Genomic DNA, 25740 nt, shown 5'->3' on the forward strand with positions numbered 1-25740 from the left:
TTGTTTTCTTCTGCCCTATTGGCTGCCAGTCACATGTCACGTGATGCAGTTCTTATCCCTCAGACAGCTTACTTTTCTTTCTCCTCCCCTCTCTCTCTTTGATTGTTTGAGACAGGGTTTCTCTGTGTAGCCTTGGCTACCCTGTAGCTTACTATGTAGACCAGCCTGGCCTTGAACTTGCAGAGATACACCTGCCTTTGCCTCCAGAATGCTGGGATTAAAGGCGTGCGCCACTACCAGGCAGCTTTTCTTTATGTTCCTTGGACATTATAATTTCATCGTTCTGTCTTCAGATTTGTTTATTCTTTCATCTGTTTATTCAGATCTTCCTTTGAATACCTGGAGTGAATTCTTTCCAGCTCCAGAATTTCTTCTTAGGATTTTTCTCTTTGTTGCTATTTCTGTTTGCTCATACATTGTTTTCTAGACTTTCCATACCTTCCTTCGGTTTTCTTTTCTAAGAAGCACTCACTCTATGTGGTAGTTTGAATGTACTTGGTCCCCATAATCTCATAGGGAGTGGCACTATTAGGAGGTGTGGCTTTGTTGGAGTGAGTATGGCCTTGTTGGGGAAAATGTGTCACTGTGGGGGCTTGCTTACAGTTTCAGAGGATTAGTTCATTATCATCACTGTGGGGAGCATGGTGGCAGGCAGGTAGGCATGGTGCTGGAGAAGTAGAGGACAGCTGTAATCTGATCGGTAGGTAGCAGGCAGGAGAGAGAGACAGAGAGACAGAGAGACAGAAAGACACAGAGGCACACACAGAGACAGATACAGAGAGAGACACACGGAGATACACACACACACACACACACACACACACACACACACACACACACGGACCGATACAGAGACAGAGACTGGGCTTGTGTGGGCTTTTGAAAGCTTAAAGCCAGCCCCCAGCAACATACCTCCTCCCACAAGGCCGCACACACCTCCTAACCCTTCCCTGACAGCTCCTCAGCTGGAGACTAATCATGCAAACATAGCCTAAGGGGGCGTATCTCATTCAAACCACCACAGATGTCTATTATGACCACTCATGATCTGTGCACTGGAGAGACTGGAGAAGATTCAAGAATCTCTCCTGTCATGGAGCTCTTATAGTCCACGAGGGGAATTGGATAACAGACAGACACTGAAAATACCCTGCAACTTCATGTAGTAAGTTGCTGTGGAATAATCCTTCTGTACACTGTGAAGATGTGCTGCTCTCACTGTTCATGAAAAGCCGATTGGCCGATGACTAGGCAGGATTTTCGGGGCAGAGAGAACGCTGGGGAGAAGAGTAGAGTCAAAAGGTGAAGCCATGAGATGTAGAGTGAGCAGAATGAGGAGAGTACACATATGAGCTAAATGAGCCTTGGGTCAGCACATAGATGAGTAGAAATGGGTTAAGTTGTAAGAACTAGCTAAAAACAAGCCTAAGCTATCAGCTGAGCATTTATAATTAATATTAAGTCTCCGTGTGGTTATTTGGGGCGTGGCTGGTGGGACAGAAAAGCCTGAGTACAGTAAGTAGTGTCCGCTGGAAACTGCCTTGGCTCCACCCGACTCCTCCCTTTCCAAACCCCAACCCTCTCAGAAAGACCGCCAAAAGTCCAGGCTCCTCCCCTGAAGCTCAAGATGTGCTTACAGGGTATTTAAGCCCCCTTCCCCAACCTCTAGTCCTGCCATGTGATTTCTCCTGCCCCCTTTCCCCGACCTCACCTCTGGGGGGCTGGAAGGTCACCCGAGGGTGCTTGGTTCAATAAACCTGGTCTTTTTAATTTGGCCTGATCTGGCTTACTCTGTCGACGGAGAAACCTATTATCGAGGTATGAAAACCTATCATCGGGGTGCTGAGCCCTTGGAGTTGAGCCTTCCGGGCTGGTCCCTCAGGCACGTGAGAAGCCGCTCTGCCTTTTATCCCTTTGCCAGACTGGATTGGTTTTTGGTTCGGGTAAGTCACCCATTTCCAAGCAAAAAGAGGTCTGGGACCTCTTCTGAGCCTTTGATCCTTTCTGGGTCAAAGACTTCCGAGTTACCTGCCCATCCGCTGCAGCACTAGGCAGCCTGTTTCTGGAGCAGAGACTGTCCCTGGTCTGCAGGGTCCTTTCTGCAGACGATGTTCTGCTCAGAGGCAGTCCCGCACCACTCCCGACTCCAGGCTGTACCACTGGGTGCGGTTCTGTAGCCTTCAGTAGGCAAAAGACTTGTAAATGGGTCCTTGTGGGTCCAGGCCCAATCCTCACTCCTCCCTGGGGTGTGTGCTACAAAATTTATTCAAATTGGGCTGTGTCACACCATATGATGGTTTAAGCTCCATCATCCAGGGTTTTTGGCCCTGTGCTCCCCCTCACATCCCCCTCCCCATTTCCACGATAAACCTCTTTCACTACCTCCGCTGCTCCTGGTGTGTTCTCTTAGTGGCATACCTTGGCAGGGCCTGCCAAAAGGTGCCCACTTTGCCTTTACTCACCAGGCTTTCCTGGCATTTGGTCTGGCCACTCTGGGATTCTTCCCACAACACATCCATTCTGTTTCTGCCTGCTTTACCGTATCGGAATTCTACCGACCACTCCACCGGTTCAAGTCCATTCTCCCTGTTTGTGTCTGTCTGCCCCCCTACCCTAAACAGCATGGGAGCCAGAGCCAGAGATGCCGACTGCTCTCTCATCTCCCACAACATCCCAGAAAACCCACAGCTTAAGCCCTAGCCTGCCTGCTGTGTTCTCTATGTGGCTCTGGCTCTTTCGGCCTGCAGACCACATTCCAAAGTCTCTTACCTCCAAGGCTCTGCTTCCTCACTCCTAAAAATCGTTTACTCCTTGGGTTTCTTACATGCTGCTCTATGCTGTAAACTCTTGTTTCAGGATTTGTAAGTTGCTCATCTGACAAGGTTTAAAAATCTATGTAATTTGTAACCAAGTCTGTTTCCCATGGAAAATTTTGTTTGTCTCACTGTTAGAGAAGTCCTGTCTTTTTTGTACATATGTATGGATCTGTGCCTGTTTTCTTGTGGACATGAGAGCCACACAGAATTACTTCAGGCTCAGTTGGATGTGTGAGCGTATGTGGCCACTGCATGCTTGTTTCTGACTGGTCTTGGAGGCCTGAGTTTACGTGTTCCATGTGTCTTGGTAACAGCTCAGCTGTTGCTATTCCAAGCAGCTGACTGGGCTCAGAATTTGTCTCTGGGCTTTCTGGCCACTGAATCTGATGTAATGACAGAGAAAGTTATTTTATGTTGTTTTACCTAATTAAAAAAATGGCTAAAGAATTGGTTATGGTTAACTCCAAATTGGAATTGCTCTGGAAAATAACACGTGGCCTGCCACTACCTTAATTAAGTACAGCCATGTGGGCAGCCACTATTTTGACTAAGGATGGAGAAGAGGAAGGTCGTATGACTTCACTGCTATCTTGAATAAAGGTGATCACATGGAGTGGGCCCACTAAGGAGTCTTCAAGATATTTTGGTTTAGGATGGATTTCTTTATGCTAATTCCTGTCCTGTCCTAAAAACAAGGTTTATGAAAGATAGGATGTAAGTTACCTCACTCAGGATGATATTTTCTAGTTCCATCCATTTGCCTGCAAATTTCATGATGTCATTGTTTTCTCTGCTGAGTAGTACTCCATTGTGTTTATGTACCACATTTTCTTAATCCATTCTTCAGTTGAGGGCTGTCTAGGTTGTTTCCAGGTTTTGGCTATTATGAATAGTGCTGCTATGAACATAGTTGAGCATGTATCTTTGTGGTAACCCAGACTTAGAAGGACAAACATGGTATGTACTCACTCATAAGTGGACACTAGATATAAAGCAGAGGACAATCAGACTGCAACCCACAGATCCAGCGAGGCTACCTAGCAGGGGGGACCCTAGGATGACTATGGCTTATAATAAGTTTTGGTTTTGCCCAATCACTGGGCAAGCTTTAGTGAAACATTTCACTATTAGGATAAGAATATGTACCCTATCTAGCTGATGAAAGAATATGCTGGCTGTACTTTCAGGAGGGGAGGCTAAAATCGTTTTAGATTATGGATTAGCCTATAGAAAAATGTCTGCTGTAAATCAAACAGTGAAGGGGAAGATGAATAGGAACCTCACTTACACAACTAAAGCAAAACATAGCTCTCTGAACAGAAAAAAAAAGGAAGATAAGATTTAAAATAATGCTGGTTTAATGAGCTATTAAAACAGCACTTCCATGCATTCATGGACATATTTTGCTGGCAGCCAGATTTTGTAATGTATTTTAATCCCCTTGATATTGATTTTAGAAACACTAAATTGTTTATACTATTAAAACTGGGTTTTGCCTTCTAGAGATACTAAACTGCTTAGACCTAACAGATAATGATCCCCTGATCCTCAAACACTTCAGAGATCTGAGAATATGGTATTTTAAAAAAAAAGCTTTTCATGATAGAGACATGCCAGCTCCTGGCAGCACCCTTATCTCCTCCAAAGAAGATGGATGGGCACAGAAGAACTTCCACCTGGAGCTTGCTTTAAATGTGGCAAATCCAGCCACAGAACAGAAAACTGCCTTGTACCTTAACTGCTGCCAAGCCCCTGTCCAGACTGTGGACAATCAGGTCACTGGGGAATTGATTGCCCTGCTTGCCAAGACAAGATAGGCTGGTCTCCCCAAATTTCTGCTTCACAGGAAAGTCTGTCAGATATTCTGGTCCTGGTAGCTGAAGACTGCTAAGCCTTGGGACCTCTGTCCCCAGAAACCATGGAGGAACCTGGGGTAGCTGCCGAGGTAGCTGGTAAGCTCCTGTCACTCCTGCTTACTCAGATAAAATTTCTCCTTCTCAGATCTGATGGTGTTGGATGACTAGGGTAGTGATAGATTTATCAGTTTAACAGTTCTCCCCTGATCCCCAAACCTACAACCACCTTGGTAGCTCATTAGTTCATTAGTTAAGTTTCTTGTTAAAATACAGACAGGTTTGCCTTGTTCACAGGCTTCATAGTAAAGGATAAACAGGTTTCAGAGTTTTAGCATCGATACATGGAGTTTTGATAAACGGATAGAGCACTGACTACAGTTTTCAGAAGTTCTTAAATTTCTGTGGATTTTACTGGCCCCAGCTTTTAGGTTCTTTACGACACTAACAGGACTGCAGAGAGGCTTTTCCAGCATGACCGTATTGTCTCCAGCCACATGCAGCAAAACTCAGCTGAAGTGTTGCTGGAAAGCATGGTGCCAATAACAGTGCAACCATCCATGGCTGCTCATTCTTCCGACTCCTCCCCCTCTGGAGCAGGTTAGCATTGAAGGTGGTATGGAAGCCTGCCTGTGTCTTCAACTCCGTTCCTCCTCCCTTGCTTCTCAGCTTCCGTTCCTCTTCCTCCTTTGCTTGCTCAACCTCTCTTGTTCAGTAAATTTCCTCTGTTGTCTTTTAAGTACAGACTTAAAGGTGTTGTTTCATTGGGCTAAAAACCAGGCCCTAGGAAAAATGTTCATCCCTTTTAACGCAGAGCCATGGCCTTTGCTATGACACCAGGGTGTAAATCTGCTCCAGCTGTTTTACAGGCACCTGCAGGTTCCCAGGAAAAGAGTTCTGTTACTGTATCAAGAAATCTAGCCTGGTGGAAGCTAACATCAGTCTCAAGAGCCCCTCTTCAGCCCCACCCATCTTTGAGCCTATATTTTATAGGTCCACTCCTGCCAGATGTGTGCCAAAGCCAACCCACAGGGTACTCTCCAGACACACCAGCCCTTGCACCAGCTCCCAGGACACCAACTGGGCAAGGACCGGTGGGTTGACTTCACCCACATGCCCACTCATAGAAAGCTCTGCCATCACCTAACTCTTGTTGATACCTTTGCAGGATGGATGGAGGCACTCCCCACCTCGAGGGAAACAGCACTCCTGGATCACATCATCCCTCGATTTGGCATGCCACAGACCATCTAAACAGACAATGCCCCAGCCTTCACTTGCAGGGTCATCAAGCTCATGTCTGAAGCCCTCAACATCTCCTGGAAACTCCATATCCCCCAAAGTTCCTGGGACATCAGTGCTGGTACCACCTCTTCAGGCTCAAGCAAGCGCCTATAAGTGGTCTGCCCAGCAACTGGGACCCTCCGCCCTCTAGTTTTTCAAAATGTCCCAATGAAGGACATATCTGCTCTTGTGTCTGGCTCATTCACCCTTGTCTCTTTTGTACAACCAAGGCACATCTCTGTTCCATTCTTTCTGGTAGTCTTCACTCTTCCCATGGCTAGCCCCGTTCATAGGACCAGTAACCTATTTTTCCTCTTAGCAATTTGCCTTCTCCTCTTCCTCAAGAAACAGATTCTTGAGGTCATGGCAGTTAACTGAATGCTCCCTCACTGATACCTCCCACTCAGCATGAGCCCACTGACTCCCCCTCCCCAATCATCCCATGCCAACAGGAAATAGCCGGACTTGAACCAGTGGCCACATATTCAAGAAGGTCAGGATTTTTGACTGGAAACTCCACCTTGGCCCCAGTCCTACCTTTCCAAACCCTACCCCTCTCATAAAAAGTCCAGGCTCCTCCCCCCAAGCTCAAGACCATGTCTACAGGGTATTTAAGCACACCGCCGCCGGCCCCCCCCCCCCCCCCCCCCCCGCATGCTCTAGATTTGCCATATGATTTATTTCTCTTGTTCCCTTTCCCTGACTCACCTCTGGGGGCTGGAAGGTCACCTGAGAGTGCTTTGCTCATTAAACCTGGTCCTTTAAATTCAGCTTGATCTGGCTTACTGTGTCAGTGGAGAATCCCAATATCGGGGTATGAAAGCCTATCAAGTATTATGAAAAACTGCTTATCTGTAGCAAATGGTGTGGTTGCCCCATCCACATCCCTTCAGCATGTGACATTCTTAGGCAAGCTGGCCTTGCAAGAGAACCATCAACTACTTACCAGAGTGGAATCTGCTCTACTTGGGTGAAGGGCAGGCTAGGTCTGAGAGTGGAGGATTTCTCACAGATAACCCAATAGCTACTGTGAGTTATGCAGTAGTGTCTAGATTCCTTGTCCTTCAAACAGGCAACTGAGGTTCCCAGGGTGTCCTGGTGTACTGAGCTCCAGTTTTCTACAGAAGTAACTTTCTCTGAGCTTTTTCTCTTGCCCACACCCCCACTTTTCCAGATTGCCTTCCGAGCATGTTATTCGTACCTGTTAGATGCTCAGCCACAGGAAAGAAAAGAAGAAAGAGTGGGTATGGAAGGGCTGGGCTAGCAACACGCCCACAGTCATCTGGTTGGGGCACACCTGTTGGTGGGTGTGACTTTCTTTTCACCGTGTATGGGCATTTTGTCTGCATATATATCTGTACAACCAGTGCCTGGTGCCCATAGAAGCCAGAGGAGGTTGTTGGATCCCCTGGAACAGGCATCACAGATGGTTGTGAGCTGCCATGTGGGTGCTGGAATTGAACCCGGGTCCTCTGCCAGAGCAACAACTACTCTTAACTGCTGAGCATCTCTCCAGCCTCTGTGATGGTTGGTTTGAAATGTCAACTTGCCACAACCTAGAATCACATGATCAGAAAGCCTCAGTTGAGAGACTATTTCAATCGGGCTGGCCTGTGGGTGATTGCCTTGATTGCTAAATGATGTTGAACAAGCAGCCCTCTGTGGGTAGGAACATTTGTTTTTCAGCTGGGCCCTGGACTGTGTCCATGTGAAGAAAGCCAGTGAGCAGGCAGCATGGTGTATTTTGTCTTTCTGCTCTTGACTATAGATGTGATGTGACAGCTGCGTGAATCCTGGCCTTGCCTTTCCTGAAATGATGGACTCTCATCTGGAATTTTAAGCTAAAATAAACCCTCTTAAAGTTGCTTTTGGTCATGGTGTTTTATCACAGCAACAGAAATGACATCAGAACTGTGGGTCATTGAGAAAAACTCTTTGGATTGGACAGCTCTTCTGAGACTTGTCTAGATCTTTGCAGTCAGAGGACCCTTAGCCACTGCTCATACAAGAAGAGGCTTCGATGCTGAGTTAGAATAGCCCCTTGGGTTGGTCAGAATGTGAGAGCTTTTATCAAAATAAACTCATACCATCTATTAAATGACTCCGTTATGGCTTAGATATGAAATGGTCCATACCCTCAGCCTCCATTCATGTGTTGAATGAGTAGTTCCTAGTTTATAGCACCATTTTGGGAGGGTCTAGAAATTGCAGGAAGTGGGGCCTATTTGGTAAAATGGTCACTTCTGGATGATAGGCTGTTTAAAGGAACAGAACTAATAGTGTGTGTATGTGTGTGTGTGTGTGTGTGTGTGTGTGTGTGTGTGTGTGTGTGTGTGTGAGATAAAAGGAGATTGATTCACCGGCATGGCCTACATGATAGGGCTTGGGTAGTCCATCAACAGCTGTCTGTGTACTTGTGAGGCTGAGAACCTGGTAGATTCTCAGTCCACGAACCTGGGTGTCTCAACAGTTTTAATCTGCAACTGAAGGCCTGGAAGGTTCCTGGAGAACTTCTGGTCCTCGGTCCATGTTGGAGAATCAAAGAAGCTGGAGTCTGATGCCAGTGAAGGATGGTGGCCATGGCAGGTACAGGACACACCCACTAGTAAGTGTGAGGGCAGGTGGGCAAGCCATGCTGTCTCCCCTCCAACCTCTACATCGGGGACGCCGTTAGACAGTGCCAGCCACCCTGAGGGGCATCTTCTTTCTTAGTCATTTCTGAAAATTCCTTCAGAGATCCACCGAGAGGCTCTTAATTGATTCCAGAGCCCATCAGATTGACAGTTTTCAAGATTCACCCTGAAGGTGGGGAGGGGTGTTGGAAGCTTGCGTCTGGTCGCCAGCCCCTTCCTCACTGTGCTGTTGTGAGCTGAAGAACCTTCTCCTTCTGCCGTGTTTAACCTTAGCAGGATCCAGAAACAGAGCCCCTCCCTTCTGGTCCGGGCACCTCGGCAAGGCCCCTGAAAAGGGCAGTGGTGATGCCTCTGCAGCTAAGTAAGTTTAGCCCAGGGTCCCCGGAGACCCAGGGTCTCAGAAATGTGTCACTCATCCCCTCCCCCGCGTCTGAAGAAGCCCTGGCTGCTTGTCATGGCAGTTAAGACAGCAGGGTATTTACTGGCTGAATATGGTGGCACACACCTGTAATCCAGCACTCGGGAGGCAGAGCCAGGCGGATCTCTGTGAGTTCAAGGCCAGCCTGGTCTACAGAGTGAGATCCAGGACAGGAACCAAAACTACACAGAGAAACCCTCAAAAAAACCAAACCAAACCAAAAAAAAAAAAAAAAAAAAAAAAAGAAAAAAGAAAAAGAAAAAAAAGAAACATAAACAAACAAACAAACAAACACAACCCCACACACAAACAAACAAGCAAACCTAGAATGAATGCATACCTAATGACAGGAGCAGTTAAATATCTCACTGTCCTCAGGCACTCAGTGCCGAATGGCAAGCACCTTCATCCGCTGAGCAGTCTTGCTGGACTAACAACCCCTGGCTATTTCTTTTAAAAAGATTTGATTTATGCTCTGTGTGTGGGTGTTTTATCTGCATGCTTGTGTGTGACCCTGTGTGTGCAGTGCCGATGGAGATCAGAGGGGGTGGCAGATCACCTGGGACTGGAGCTATAGACAATTTTGAGTCTCCGTGTGGGTCCTGGGAACCAGTCGCGCAGACGTGGGTCTCGTCGGAGCAGCCTGGCTCTACCGTCTACCTAACTTATTTTTCATAGTATCTGACCCGTCCCGGGGGAAGTGAGTGACAGATGGCACCTTTGGGTGGTGACCTTAACGGTTTGGGTCAGGAACGGGGGTTGCTAGGAAGAGCAGGCCATGCTGTCCCGGAGCAAAGCTGAGCAGGGCTGGGCGCTTGCAGCCTCCGCCCTCGTTCTTTGACTGCTTGGCCTCCCACTTCTCTATTTTTACTCCGCCTGGTCTTGGTGGCTTCCTCAATATCTGTGTGGTGCCTGCCACCCCGCAGTTCACAGGTCTCCCAGGGGCTTGTTTCTTTCAGCCATGACTTTTAAAGTTCTCCTGGTGACAGGTATGTCTGGGTCTTGGGGGATCCTCAGGGTGGGGGGGAGGGGTTAAGGGGTCTCCAGGGTGGGGAAGATGGATTGGGGGTCTCCAGGGTGGGGAAGATGGATTGGGGGTCTCCAGGGTGGGGAAGATGGATTGGGGGTCTCCAGGGTGGGGAAGAGGGTTAGGGGGTCTCCAGGGTGGGGAGGAGGGATTGGGGAACCTCCAGGGTGGGGAGGAGGGATTAGGGTGTCTCCAGGGTGGGGAGGAGGGATTGGGGGACCTCCAGGGTGGGGAAGAGGGTTAGGGGGTCTCTAGGGTGGGGAAGAGGGTTAGGGGGTCTCCAGGGTGGGGGGGAGGGATTAGGAGGTCTCCAGGGTGGGGAGGAGGGATTAGGGGGTCTCCAGGGTGGGGAGGAGGAATTGGGGGTCTCCAGGGTGGTGAAGAGGGATTGGAGGTCTCCAGGGTGGGGAGGAGGGGTTAGGAGGTCTTCAGGGTGGGGAGGAGGGATTAGGGGGTCTCCAGGGTGGGGAGGAGGGATTAGGAGGTCTTCAGGGTGGGGAGGAGGGATTGGGGGTCTTCAGGGTGGGGAGGAGGGATTAGGGTGTCTCCAGGGTGGGGAGGAGGGATGAGGGGGTCTCCAGGGTGGGGAGGAGGGATTGGGGATCTCCAGGGTGGGGAGGAGGGATTAGGAGGTCTCTAGGATGGGGAGGAGGGATTGGGGGTCTCCAGGGTGGGGAGGAGGGATTAGGAGGTCTTCAGGGTGGGGAGGAAGGGTTAGGGGGTCTCTAGGATGGGGAGGAGGGCATCTTTCGGGTGTACAAGTCGAGAGAAAGGGCAGAGCATGGGAAGGAGTTAGGGGGAGAGGCAAAGGGCTTTAGGGAAGGATAAATGATCTAAGGAGAAATAGAGTGAGGTAGACACTCTGTTATAGAGGGATGGTCAGGGAAGCATGGGTGAGGGACTAAATCCATTGACTCTGCAAGACTGTCATGACGAGGCTGCTGAGGCCAGAGAGCTGCGGGACAGCACCGGGGAGGCGTGGCCTCTGCTTCCAGAGTATTTCCTCCTGTGTCCCACCTACTTAGCCTTAAGTTCTAGTCAACAAGGACCTAGTACGAATGTTGACTGACTGACTGACTGAGTGCTGAGTCAAAAAGCGGTTTGAGGTCCTTTCCTTTCATGTCTGCGTTGTTGGGAGTGAGTCAGGAAGGGGAAGAGCTGCTTGAGACCCGCAGAGGAAGGACAATTTCTAACCAAGACCTTTGATTGTTGTGTAAATCATTGTGGTTGTGACAGCGGGGGAAGAGGCCTTTGTGGGCTCAGAGAGGGACTGGTTTGTCCCTCCAGGCTCTTACAGACCCTTGAGCTGTGGGTCCGCACCTTTGGTACGGGTTAAAGGTAGCTGTCACCTGTTTTGAAGATGACCACTTATCATCCATGGCTGACAGAGGACACTAACTTTACTCCTAGTTGAGAGAAATGCCACTCCTCAAGAATCTCCTTCACCACACGAGTAACCCTGTATCACAGAAATGGTGATAACGGATTACAGTTTGAATTCCCTTGATGAAACGTTGGCGGATCTGAGGCCCGGGGCTTGCCTAGTCTGTATGAAGCCCTAGATCTGATCCCCAAGACCACTGGACCGCAGTGGTACCCACCTGTAATTCTAGCAGTGGGAGGCGGAGGCAGGAGGCAGGAGGATCCGGGCTCAAGATGGTCTTCAGCTACAGAAGGCATTCAGGGCCAGCCTAGGCTATGTGAGACCCTGTCCCCAAAAGCTTTCCTCCCTGGTCTTACCATGTGGTCCTGACCGGTCTGAAACTCACTACTGAGACTAGGCTGGGCTCGAACTTGTGGCACAGCTGTTGCCTCTGCTCCCCCCTCCCCCCAGTGCTGGGTTCCGCTTAACTGTCTGGTCCTCTGTAGAAAAAGGACCTGGACCGTGGTGTGGTGGACTAGCCCTGCACCCCCTACACCCCCAGCATTTGGGAGGTAGAGTGGAGGCGGGAGGATCAGGAGGTCTAGGTCATCCAGAGTTACACTGTAGTGTTCTAGGTCGGGTAATATACAACTCTGTCTCAAAAACCGGACGGACAAGTCCCACCACCGCGTGGACCCTGGCCCCTGACTGTCGGAGTTTCAGTGAATAAGGTCAGGAAAGGTCACGAGTGGGAAGGTGTGCTCTTCTCTTAACCGTGTTGGTTCCTTTTTATTGACTTCCTGTCGTCTTTCCAGCCCTAGCCTTATGTCACGGATTCAATCTGGACACTGAAAATCCCATGACCTTCCAGGAGAATGCAAGAGGCTTTGGGCAGAGTGTGGTCCAGCTCGGTGACTCTCGGTAAAGGCGTGTGTGTGTGTGTGTGTGTGTGTGTGTGTGTGTGTGTGTGCCCCTGTCTCGGTGCTTCTCTGAAAGTTAGGGAAAAAATAGTTTCCTATTGAGGTTTCTTCCTTTCCCTCTCTACCTCCTTCCCTCCCTCCCTCCCTCCCTCCCTCCCTCCCTCCCTCCCTCCCTCCCTCCCTCCGGCCTTCTCTCTCTGTCTTTTCTTTGCTAGGGATGGACTCCAAGGCTTGCTACCACGAAGCTACACCCCTGGCCCTCTTGGTTGATTTTTTTTTCCTTTTTTTTCGAATCTGTAATGAGGTTTCAGGGTTCCAAATTCACAAGATTCAAGAAAAGTGGAGAACAAAATGTGTTTTTTACCCCTGTCCTTCTCTTCCTAGGAGGGATCCTGACAGTTGGCTTTAAGAAGCCAACTGGTTCTTCAGGAGAGATTTTTATCTTTCTATCTACGTCTTAACTGCTGCCCACCGCCCCACCCTCAAGCTGTAGCATGAGCTATGTTCAAGTGATGACCTACTTGAACATATATGGTAATAACCATATGTTATTACCGTAAATACTTCTAAGACGTGTGTGTGTGTGTGTGTGTGTGTGTGTGTGTGTGTGTGTGTGTGTACACATGCCACAGCATGCATGTGCAGAAGTCTGAATTGCTTGTGGGGGTTGGTTTTTCCATGTGGGCCCTAAGGATGAACTTAGCTCATAGGTTTCGAAGCAAGTGTCTTTTACTCACTGAGCCATCTCTCTGCTATGGAAATAAATCTTACCTTGCTCACTTGCTATCACAGAATAAAGAGAAATGATAAGGGGCTATGGTATATTCAGCCTAAAACATTTACTTTTAGAGGAATGTTCACCGGGACTCATTCTGGAAATAATCTTTTCAGAGTGAAAAAGTACTGGTGCCTGCAGTTGCCGAGGCCAGGTCTGTGTGAGCAACAGTATTGTCATGTCCAGAGAACAGTGTTCCGTTGCCTCTAGCTGGCATCATCTTTCCACTTCCTGTCTGTAAGGATTCCTGAGCCTTGAGAAGAAGTACGTGGTATAGACGTCTCGTTTAGAGCTGGGTACTCCCACTCTCTTGTTCTCTGTATGGAACAGCTGTGAGTCTTTGCCATCTACTTAAAAGGAAGCTTCTCTAATGAGCACTGAGAAATGCACTGATCTACGGGTGTAATGTTAAGAACTTAGAAAGAAGTTTAATTCTGTGCCCACTTAGTAGACTCATAGTAGGTAGTTCTCCCCTTGGGCCTATGACTTACCTAGCTACAGTAATCTTGACCCAGTTAACAGTACTAGACATGAATTTTGTCTTGAGGAGCAGAACTCTAATGCAAGTAGAAAGTGGTGGTTACTCCTCATCTGAGTTTCTACTGCTCTGATAAAGCATCATGGCCTAAAGGAACTTGGGGAGGAAAGGGTTGATTTGGCTTACAAAGCCTGGATCACAGTCCACCAAGGGAAGCCAGGGCAGGAGTCTAGAGACTGGAACTTGGAGGCAGGAACTGAAGCGGAAGCCCTGGAGGAATATCGATTATTGGCTTACTTAGTCTGCTTTCTTATGCAGCTCCGAGCCACCTGCCCAGGGGTGGCGTTGCTCAGAGGTATCACTCACATCAAGTCACCAGTCAAGAAAATGCCCTTCTAGGTCAATCTGATGGAGGCAACTCCTTCATTGAGATGACCCTTTCCCACATATGTCCAGGTTGACAGAAAGTAACAATCACACTCCCATAATATTCATGCCGCTATTACACCAGTACACACTTGGATATCTTGCCAGGCCAGTCCTTATTGTAACCAAAAGGTCCACAGCTGTTTAAAGCATTTGGTTACTTTTCTCTGCTGGTAATATGTGTTGAGCTTTCCAGCACCGTGGCAGCTGGCCAGTAGGGATGAAGTTTCCAGCTCGGTACCACTTGATTTCTCCATATTCTATGACTCAAGGATGCACTGTCTTAAGCAATGAGTCATTACCATCAAACTCTGGAGGGTAGCCAAGAGCAATGGCAACAGCCTGTGATGTTTAGGGAGGAAGTCTATGGGATCCCACTGACCAACAACTCAAAATGAAGCACTTTATAGCTGGGCTTTTTATTTGATAGCTCATGGTATCTGGGAGAGGAAATTCCCTCCTCATTATAGGGTAACACCATATAAGTATGTGTGTGTGTGTGTGTGTGTGTGTGTGTGTGTGTGTGTGATATACACACATATGTGTGATGTATATAGTTTAGGAAGTTTCTATAGTAGTTGCTTTTGCTTTTTTAAGGTTTTTGTTGTTAGTTATCCCTCCCCACACCCGCTCCTCTCTCAGCCCTCCTGCTCCGTTACCTCCCTTCTCTCTCCACACCACCTTCATTCTATGCCTTCTCCCTTGAACGCCCCCCCCCATGATCCATTATTATTTTCCTGACTTCTATTGGCACTCCAGTTTAAACACACATATGCAAAGATTCAAAGACAGCACCTGCATATGAGCGAGACTATGTGGCATTTGTCTTTTTGGGTCTGGGTTACCTCACTCAGAACGATTATTTCTAGCTCCATCCATTTCCCTGCAAATTTCATTTTTCTTCATAGCGGAATCGCAGCGCACTATGTATACATATGTGCCGTGCTTTCATTATCCATTAGTTGAGGGACGCCTCGGCTGTTTCCGTTTCCTGGCTATTGTGAATACAGCAACCATGAACATGGACGAGCAGGGATCTCTGTATAAGAAAATGGAGCCGTTTGAGTATTTGCCCAGTCATGGTATAGCTGGGTCTCGTAGTAGATCTCTTTTGATCTTTTTGAAGAACCTCCACACTAATTCCCAGAGTGGCCGCACCAGTTTACACCCACACCAACAGTGATTTCATGTCAGCACTTGTTGTAATTTTTAAAAAATCTTAGTCATTCTGACTGGGGTAAGATGAAATCTCAAAGTAGTTTTAATTTGCATTTCCCTGATAGATAAAGATGATGAACATTAAAAAAATATTTTTTTCTCAAAAAAGATTTATTTTTATTTTAACTGTGCGAGTTTGAGTGTAATCTGTGCACCATGGACATGCAGTGCCTGAAAAGGCCAGAAGAGGGCAGCAGATGACTTGAAACTGGAGTCATAGAGGCTATCTGGGCTTTTTGATAGCTCCCAGTGTCTGGGAGAGGAATTGCCTCCCTCATAGGGTAACTCCTTATAAATTTCATATATATATATATATATATATATATATATATATATATATATATATATATATATATATATATATATATATATATATATATATAAATTTTAAATAGTTATATGTGTGTATATCTGTGTGGGAGTGTATGCATGAGTTGCATACACAGAGAAAATTATAAATGTGTATATGTGTGTACACATACATATGGTGGATATATTTTAGGGAGCTTCTAGAGTAGTTGGTTTCCACATTGCTTTCTTCTTTTGTTTTGTTTTGTTTTTCAAGATGGGGTTTCTCTGCATTGCCCAGGCTGTCCTGGAACTCTCTTTGTAGACCAGGCTGACCTTGAACTCAGAGATCCACCTGCCCCTGCCTCCAAGTGCTGGAATTAAAGGCGTGTGTCATCACTGCTTTCTTTCTGTTTTTATTGTTAGTTATTCCTCTCTGTACTTACCCCTCTCTTAGCTCTTCCTGATCCATTGTCCCCTGCTGTGTGGGCACTGGGAATTGAAGCTGGGTCCTATGGAAGAGCAGCCGCTGCTCTTAACTGAGGAACCATCTCTCTACTCCCCTTATTTTTTTAAAGATGACTATTATTATTGTTGTTGTTGTTATTGTGTATGGTGGATAGAAGAAAGGAGTGGCCAGGGGGATCTGGTGCCTCCGATCTCCTCAAACACTAAACTCACATGCATATACCCCCACACAGGGATACGAACACACATATAACTAAAAAACACTCTTAGCTTGGTGTGGTGATACACACCTTTGATCCCAGTACTCAGGATGCAGAGGCAGGCAGATCTGTGTGAGTTTAAGGTCAGTCTGGTCTAGATAACGAGTTCCAAGACAGCCAGAGTGACATAGTGAGACCCAAACAAACGAGAGAGAGAGAGAGAGAGAGAGAGAGAGAGAGAGAGAGAGAGAGAGAGAGAGAGAGAGAGAGTTGTCATGACAGGATGGTGGGGGAGGCCCAGAGGAAAGCTGTGAGAAATTCCAGAAGCCAAAGAAAAATGCTCAACTTTTATATTTTTTCAGAAGATGAAGGGAAGTTTGGCAGCACATGATTTGGTGTGGGTTGGTATATGTGATGAGCAGAATGGGCCGCCAGCAACGGTTAGGCCATAGATTAGTTAAAAGACCACAGGCAGAGCTTCAGGGGGATGAGGCCTGATTTCCTTAGCCTGTGAGATCTGGCCTCCTAGAGTGAGCAGGTACAGGACCATGATCTAATAGCATATGCATGTACAGCGTGCATGCGTGTGTGTGTGTGTGTGTGTGTGTGTGTGTGTGTGTGCGCGCCGCGCGCGCACGCACGCGCACATGGTAGTCAGAGGACAACCTTTGGGAGTCGGTTCTCTCCTTCCATCACGGGTCCCAGGGCTTGAACTCGGGCCATCAGGCTGTGTGGCAAGCACCTTCGCCCACTGGAGCCGTATCACCAGCTGATTTTCTCCTTCATGAGAGTTCCTTCTGTTGTGGGACTTTTCCCTGGAGAGGCGTGAACACAAGTTCCCTGCAGATAGGGCAGCAGCAGCAGACTAAAGAATGACTCCAGGTCTAGTTCTGTGAGCCAGTGTTTACCTGGAGTTGCTTCCATAGTGTGGATAAAGGGTTACCCGCAGGAGCATGTACAACCTACACAAGGACCTTCCTCCTAGCCAACCATTAACGGGCTCGGGAGCCCTCCCCTTCCCTCCCCTCCCCTCCCCTCCCCTCCCCTCCCCTCCCCTCCCCTCCCCTTCCCTCCCCCACCCCTCCCCTCCCCTCCCCTCCCCTTCCCTCCCCCACCCCTCCCCCTTCCCTCCCCCTCCCCCCTCCCCTCCCCTCCCCCACCCTCCCTTCCCCTCCCCCTCCCCCCTCCCCTCCCCTCCCCCACCCTCCCTTCCCCTCCCCCTCCCCCCTCCCCCTTCCGCCCCTCCGCCCCTCCGCCCCTCCGCCCCTCCGCCCCTCCCCGCCCCTCCCCTCCCTTCCCCTCCCCTTCCCTCCCCTCCCCTCCCCTTCTCTCCCCTCCCCTCCAGATGGAACGTTGGTGGATCGATCTCATTCCTGTCTCTTCCGGGTAATTACAGCTCCTGGGAGTTCAAGGTGGCAGTGGCCCTTCTGGGCCCGAGCCCTTGTTCCACAGCGGTCCCCTCGTCTGTTGGTGCTTTTCTTCTTCTCTTTCCCCATTTTCTACTCTTCCCCTCCCTGGTTTGTAGGAACTGACAGACCAGAGGGAGGTGACCTGGGGTGTAAGTTCAAGTCTCCCCTTCCCAGTATGTCCCAATTTATCTTTTGACTTTGCTTGTAATCGTTTATCATAGTTGTACATTTATTTAAAATGGTTATGTGGTTGAACTATCCATTTTTTATTGTTTGAGAATTTCTTATGTGTTTATAATGTATTTTGAGCAAACCTCCGTCTCCACTCCTGGCTCATTCTCTATCACCCCACCCTTTCCATCCTAACCACGCGATCGTTCTTTAAACCCATTTTTAAAAATTCAGAGTTTTGTGTCATTCTTAGAAAGATCCTTCCCGTTCTAGGACTTACATTTTCTTTGCATTGCTAATTTCCCCTTCTGTGTATGGGAATTCAGGAGGCTCACTTCCCTCTGGAAGGTAGGACTGTTTCTATACATTCAGAGGGCTCTTTATTACCCCCCCTTTCTACAGAGTGGTTGTTGCAGCCCCCCAAGAGGTAAAGGATGTTAACCAAACGGGTGCCCTCTACCAGTGTGACTACAGCACCAGGAGGTGCGAGCCCATTTCCCTGAAAGGTGAGTCTCGGCTCTCCCTCTGGCTCCTGATGGGAGTCTACCCGTGGGCACACCTGCTTTCCCAGCATTCCTGTCACCTGCTCGTCCCTGCTGGGCAGAGAGCACCTGTTTTCCTAGCCTCTCCCTTGTCTACGGACCCTCAGACAACCCTGCTTTGCTCCCTTTTCATGGTCTCCCCTGTGTCTCCCAGGCTGAAGTGACTCTTGGCAGCTCTTTTGCTAAAACAATTCATATTTAAATATTTTGTATGCGTGCCTGCAGGTGCATGTGCTCTGTGCGCCACCTGTGGAGGCCACCGTCAACATCAGGTGTCGTTCTTGATTGCATGCTACCTTGTTTATTTTGAGTCAAGAGCTCATCGGTTTGCCTACGTTGTCTGTGCAATGAATTTCTCTCTCTCTCTCTCTCTCTCTCTCTCTCTCTCTCTCTCTCTCTCTCTCTTATTTTTTATGTTACACGTATGAATATTCGCCTCCATGTATGTATATATACCATATGCATCTCCATGTATGTATAAGTACCATATGCATGTCTGGTGCCCAGGGAGGTCACAAGAGAGTGTCAGATCCCTGGAACCAGAGTTACAGACAGTTGTGAGCTGCTATGTAGGTTCTGGGAACCAAACCTAAGTCCTAGAAGAGCAAACAGCACCCTTGACTGCTGGGCCATCTGATCAATGAATTTCAAGGCTGCTTCTGCCTCTGCCCCTCTAGCACTGGGGTTCTGGGTAAGTGTGACCTCACCCACTTTATTACGTGGATTCTGGGGACCCAAACTCAGGCCCTCAAGCTTTCATGATGGTGACTTTACTGACTGAGCCAATGCTCCTGTTCCCAGATAGACATAAGTAGTATATGTTATATCATGTGAGAGAATTAGCTCCCTTTCCCTGTCCCTCTCTCCCTTTACCTCTCTCTTCCCCTCCCCCACCTCTCTGCAAGGTCTCTGCTGCCCAAGCTGGCCTCGAACTTGCTATGTAGCGATCGACAGCCTTAAACTCCTGATCCTCCTGCTTCACTCCCAAGTATTGGCACCACCACACGTGGCCTCAAGCTTTTGTGCATGCTGGGCCACGCTCTACCAGCGGGGCCACACCCCCATTCCTGAAATTGGGCTTCATTATCACAGTGTCTTTTTCATCCTTTATTTTTTATTTTTGAGACCAGGTCTTGCTGTGTAGACCAGATTGGCCTCAAATATACAGAGATCCTTCTGTCTCTGCCCCCCAGCCACTGGGGTTAAAGGTGCTCCTTTCCACGCCTGGCTGACATTTTTACGCATGCGTATAGTATATTCTGATCGTTTCACCCTCTTTACCTTCTTTAATCTCCTGCCTCTTCCTGCTGCCTCTACTCCAAATGCTCCCCCACACTTTAAATCTTATTTTTCTTAATTCTATCCACTTGTATGCAAATGACATCATTTCATTATTCTTTGTGGCTGGATGTGACTCTGTCGTGTAGACTGCATTTTTCTCTCTTCAGTCATCTATCGACTGGCTTCTATGCTTGGCTATTGTGAGCAAGACAGTGAACATGGGTATGTGTATCTCTCATGTCACTGTTTCATTGTGGCAAGCTTTTTGGTTGGCCACCAGCTCACAAATAATGACACAGAAACTTGTTATTAATTATGAAAGCTTGGCCTTTAGCTTAGGCTTGTCTCAACTAGCTCCTTTAACTTAACATGTTTATATCAATCTCTGTTCTGCCACGTGGCGCTGCCTCTCTTCCATCTTGTACCTCCTATTTCCTCTTCCTGTCTCTCTGGAGACTTCGCCTTTCTTCTTCCCAGAGCTCTCTGCCCAGAAGTCCCACCTCTGCCTCCTGCCTAGCTACCGGCCATTCAGCTCTTTATTTCACCAATCACAGCGACACATCTTCACACAGCGCACACACACCCCACAACATTTCTCAACACTTGTGTTGTGTGTCTGTCTTCTTAGTGCCCCCAGAGGCTGTGAACATGTCCTTGGGTCTGTCCCTGGCTGCCACTCCAGACCCCTCCCAGCTGCTGGTGAGTTAGCCTGGATCAGAAGAGGGCTCTGAGGGGAGAGGTGGGAGGCCTGGGGAGGTTGGGGTGGAGGGCTTGTGGAGGGTGGAGGTTCTGCGATGGCGGGCCAGGGGGCAGGGGCAGCCCCTTGACTGGCGCTCGACGGCGCTCTGCCCCTCAGGCCTGCGGCCCCACGGTGCACCAAAACTGCAAGGAGAACACGTATGCGAGTGGACTGTGCTTCCTGTTTGGCTCCGACCTGCTGAGGCCACCCCAGCAGTTCCCACAGGCTCTCAGAGGTAAGTCATTTTTGGCAGAGACTTGAGGACGGGAGGCAGGGCTGAGAATTGTTTTCAGGCTGTTTTAGAATTAACAGCTCATTACCTCTGCCATATTCTAGTCCTTTGAAGTAACTTTAAAAAAAAAAAAATCCTTGGGCTGGAGAGATGGCTCAGAGGTTAAGAGCATTGAATGCTCTTCCAGAGGTCCTGAGTTCAATTCCCAGCACCCACATGGTGGCTCACAACCATCTGCAATGAATATGGCGCCCTCTTCTGTATACATAATAAATAAATAAATCTTTAAAAAAAATCCAGCTCTGCTAGGTGCAGTGGCCTACACCTGTGATCCTAACACTTGGGAGAAGGAGGAATGAGGGTCAGATGTTCAAGGTCATCTTCAGCTATAGAGTGAGTTTGAGCTAACCTGGCCTACAGGAGACTCTGTCTCAAATGACAAAACAAAACTAACAGTGCTTCTCATGCTCAGGAGGAGGGTGGCTGTCTTGGTCAGTACTGCTGTGAAGGGACACTGTGACCAAGGCAGCTCTTATAAAAGGAAGCATTTAACTGAGGGCGGGCTCACAGTGTGAGAGGGTCGGTCCATTAGCATCCTGACAGGGAGCATGGCAGCAGGCAGGCAGACGTGGTCGCTGAGAACTGACTGAGAACTGACTGCATCCTGATCTGCTAGCTGAGAGAGAGACTCAGGGCTTGGCATGGGCTTTTGAAATCTCAAAGCCCACCCCCAGGGACACACTTCCCCTGACAAGGCCGCACCTCCTAATCCTTTCAAATAGTGCCACTCCCCGGTGACCAAGCATTCGAATCTGTGAGCCTATGGGGGCCGTTCTCATTCACACCACCACAGGGACTGTTCAGGTACATTGCTGTCAGTGGTCGGGGAGGAGTGGTCTCCTAATACCAGCCTGGTTCCGAGGCCTAGGTTTGTTGACCGAGAAGGAAATTGAGGGGCTGAATGGTCATTTCAAGCCGCTTTCCCACAGTGCCTGGCAGCCCCAAGCTGATTATAAAACAGTCATTTTTTCTTTTATAACTTCCTTTTTCTTTTTCTTTCTTCCTTCCTTCCTTCCTTCCTTCCTTCCTTCCTTCCTTCCTTCCTTCCTTCCTTCCTTCCTCCCTTTCTTCCTTTCTTTTCTTTCTTTCTTTTTTTTTTTTTTTTTTTGATATTTTTGAGTCAAGGTCTCTCTCTGCATATCCCTGGCTGTCCTGAAACTCACTATATAGGCCAGGCTATTCTCACAGAGATCCACCTGCCTCTGCCTCCTAAGTGCTGGGATTAAAGGTGTGCACCACCGTGCCCACTTTTTCTTTTAAAAGCATTTGTTTTATATTTGTGTGTGTGTGTGTGTGTGTGTGTGTGTGTGTATGTGTGTGTGTGTGTGTGAGTGGGTGTGCCCCTTATTGTCCAGCTGAGAGCTGACATCCAAAGATGCCGTTTCTAATTACTTTACTAATTTCTATTTTTTTCCCCTCTTACCTAGAATGTCCTCAGCAGGAGAGTGACATTGCCTTCTTGATTGATGGCTCTGGTAGCATCAACCCCAGAGACTTTCAGAAGATGAAGGAGTTTGTCTCAACTGTGATGGAACAGTTCATAAAGTCTAAAACCTTGGTGAGGGCTGGTGGGTAGCCCTACATAAGGCTGACAAATTCATGACAACCAGGCTGTTGGATGGACACAAATGTGGGGTTGGACGGTAGCGTTACCTCACCATGCTCTTCTCTCCCGTGCTGGTTGCCATCTTAGCATTCTTTGGCTCCTTTCAAGTAGGCGGCCCTCATTAATTGATAGGGGGATGAAACCCACATGTCCGTCTTGCTGAGCTCTAGTATTGTCAAAAGATGTGTACAGTCCGTGTGTGTGTGTGTGTGTGTGTGTGTGTGTGTGTGTGTGTGTGTGTGTGTGTGTACTTTCTCTGGTGTAACGCCAGGTGCCCTGTCCCTAGTTCTCTTTGATGCAGTACTCCGATAGCTTCCAGACTCACTTCAGCTTCAACGATTTCAAGAGAAAACCTAACCCGAGGTCCCATGTGAACCGCATATCTCAGCTGGGAGGAAGGACGAAAACCGCCACGGGAATCCTCAGAGTAGTGTGAGTCGCCACCTCTTTGCTTCCGGAGACGGAGACGATGGTGCTTTCAGCCAGACGGTGAAGGGCCAGAGAGCTACTCAGACAGGGACGGGTGACGGATTTTCCAGAGGGCGAAACTGTTTGAAGAACGTTCATGTAGACACAGGCTGCAGTTAAAACCAACAGTTTAGAGAGGCAGCAAGAACACGGCTGGAAAGATGGGTTGAGCCTATTCTGGGTATGTGGCCTCGGGCAGAGTGCTGGCCTAATGGATGGAAGCCGCTGGGATGGACCCTCAACACCGTAAGAAACAACCAACCAACCAAACCAAACCGAAACAACAAAAAGACGAAATAAAAACAGGCTAAATCCATGTCCTCACCAAATGCAACTTCCTAGTCAGTGTGGCTGACTGTCCCACGGCAGGTTTTAAGCAGGAGGCAGACATTCTGTCTTTTTTGTTTCTAAGATGGCTCTGCTTTTGGTTTGTGTACTGAGGGGAGTGTGGGGTTGGACAGAGCGTAAGAAGATGAGGTGCAGGAGCCATAGGTCAGTTAATAAAGGGCTTGCAATGCAAACCTTAGACCCGAGTTCCATCCCCAGAACCCATGTAGAAAAGCTAGACTCAGTGGCAGTTCACTTGGAATCCTAATGCCAGGGGGGGAGGCACAGAGAGGAGGGTCCCTGGAGCTTGAAGCGCCAGGACAGTGAGAGACCCTGCCTCAGAACAAGGTGGGCAGCTCTTGTTTGTTTTTTCACTACTCTTTACTCTTTGGTGGGTGGAAGGGGGAGTCTTCTACCCAGCTCCCAAATGAATCACACACCGAGTCTTATTCTTACTTATAAATGCCCGGCCTTAGCTTGGCTTGTTTCTAGCCAGCTTTTTTTTTTTTTTTTTAAACTTAAATCATCCCATCTACCTTTTGCCTCTGGGCTTTTACCTTTCCCTATTTCTGTATATCTTTTCTTTGCTTCTTACTCCGTGGCTTGCTGTATAGCTGGGTGGATGGCCCCTGATGTCCTCCTCCTTCTTTTCTCATTCCTTCTTCCTCTTTTTCTCCTACTTGTTCTCTCTGCTTGCTAGCCCCACCTATCCCTTCTCCTGCCCATCTATTGGCCATTCAGCTCTTTATTAGACCAATCAGGTGTTTTAGACAGGCACAGTAACACAGCTTCACAGAGTTAAACAAACACAACATAAAAGAATGCAATACATCTTTGCATTATTAAACAAATATTCCACAGCATAAACAAATGTAACACATCTTAAATTAATATCCACAATAGACAGCTGCTGAGGTATGATATTTTGCCCCATCCCACTTTCTCCCCACAACACATGTGTAGGAAAATGAAGTAGAAAGCTTGAATAGTATTCTAGATAAGATTTAATGATGGACTGGAGAGGTTTTATTTCTTTACATTTTTCTATATTTAACAGTTATGAGGAGCCTGCATGTGGTAGTGCATGCCTGTTATTCAGGAGATAGAGTCAGGGGGATCACCAATTTGAGACCCAGCCAGACTCTGTGTTCAAAACATAAAAACAAAAACAGTCAAACTCAGGAGGAGACAGCCCTTGACAGACAGAGCTCAGCTGTACCTGTGATTGGGACTTTGTTGCTGTTTCATGCCGGATGCTAACAACATCTCTGTCTATTTGTGTTTCTGCCATTCTCTTCTCTGCACAGAAGAGAACTGTTTCAGAAAACTAGTGGGGCCCGGGAGAATGCTGCGAAGATCCTAGTTGTCATCACAGATGGAGAAAAATTCGGTGATTCCTTGGATTATGAGGATGTCATCCCTGAGGCAGACAAAGCAGGGATCATTCGCTATGTCATTGGGGTAGGAAATGTAGATATTGGGCCTGGTACTTCTCTGGAGATTGTCTACTGATGTGTCCTGTCTTCAATTTGCAAATATTGGTAAAATGAAAAGGAGGCAAAGGCCTTTGCTGGGCCATGCACACTGCTAGCTCATATCTACACACCACAATAATACTGTATATATAACAAATGATCCCAAATTCAGTGGCTCAACACTTTTGGTTTTGAGCCTAGCCTTTAATGGCTGGGCCATCTCTCCAGCCCTCAGTAGCTTAATATAAGTCAGCTTGTAATTTGGCCAGATTGTTTTCCTGGTCTCAGCAAGGCTCACATATCTGCCGTTAGCTGCAGGCTGGTGGGCAGATCTGCCGACCTTGCCTTTGCTGGATCCACTTCTGGATGACAGTTATGCTTGTCTGCTGGGCAGACAGCCTTGCTGGGGACAAGTTGGTAATTTGGCTCTACTACTCACTAGATCTCATTCTCCGGTGGCCTCCCCCGGGGATGCCCTCATGAAAAAGGCAGAGGAGAAAGGAGGCAGATGTTGCAGGTGCTTTTGACTAGCTTCTGTTAGCATCACATTTGGTACCAATCATGGGCTGATGCAGAGACAGTGAGCTGGGCAGGATTGTCCATGAGTGGGTGGGTGGGTGTGGCAAAATTTGGGAAAAGGGCTTGGGTACAGAAAGAGGTAAAGTGTGAGGGTCACCAGTGCCACCGCACTTGTGTGCCACCTTGTATGACATAGAGAAAGGTATGAACTCATAGAACGGTGTGTAAGAAGAACCTCCACCCATCACAGGGATTCTCTCGGGGCTGGAAAGATGGCTCAGTAAGAGTACTTACTGTTTATCTGGAGGGCCAGCCCTCGGGGCAGGTGCTCAGGACAGCTTGCAACTCCAGCTCCAAGGGATCTGACGCCCCTGGCCTCCAGTCCACATGCACGTGGACCCACACAAAGACACATGCACACACACACACACACACACACACACACACACACACACACACGCGCGCTCGGGGTGGAGGGGAGAATTAAAAGCAAAATAATTTTAAAAAGGATTCTCTTTTGCTGGGGATGTCAGGCCCCTACCAGAAGGAATGGTATAACAAATGGGTGACGATCTGCACACCAAATTGCTCCCTGTGGTGCGCAAACCTGACTAACTGTCCCCAGCAGCCCTGTTCTAAGTGCCTTCCGGTGAACTCTTTATTTGACAGAAGTTTCAGATTCCTTTGTTCAGAATTTTCTTTGCTAGATGCTGCTGTTACCATCAGAGAATACATAGTCTAGCT

At 48.2% G+C, this 25740-nt stretch overlaps 1 protein-coding gene across 1 annotated transcript in view; it reads left to right on the forward strand.

Moving 5' to 3' along the window:
• The first annotated feature begins 9882 nt into the window (after positions 1 to 9882).
• Itgam (integrin subunit alpha M) overlaps positions 9883 to 25740 on the forward strand; it is a 50381-nt gene continuing 34523 nt past the window's right edge. The window contains exons 1-8 of the mRNA XM_076553346.1: positions 9883 to 9993; positions 12210 to 12315; positions 18150 to 18253; positions 20199 to 20269; positions 20427 to 20544; positions 22029 to 22159; positions 22494 to 22639; positions 24310 to 24463. Coding sequence (XP_076409461.1) covers positions 9966 to 9993; positions 12210 to 12315; positions 18150 to 18253; positions 20199 to 20269; positions 20427 to 20544; positions 22029 to 22159; positions 22494 to 22639; positions 24310 to 24463 — 858 coding nt within the window. The 5' untranslated portion in view covers positions 9883 to 9965. The remainder of the gene's footprint in view (positions 9994 to 12209; positions 12316 to 18149; positions 18254 to 20198; positions 20270 to 20426; positions 20545 to 22028; positions 22160 to 22493; positions 22640 to 24309; positions 24464 to 25740) is intronic.

This window comes from Peromyscus maniculatus, chromosome 1 (assembly GCF_049852395.1).
Source record: "Peromyscus maniculatus bairdii isolate BWxNUB_F1_BW_parent chromosome 1, HU_Pman_BW_mat_3.1, whole genome shotgun sequence".
In the NCBI taxonomy this organism is placed as follows: domain Eukaryota; kingdom Metazoa; phylum Chordata; class Mammalia; order Rodentia; family Cricetidae; genus Peromyscus; species Peromyscus maniculatus.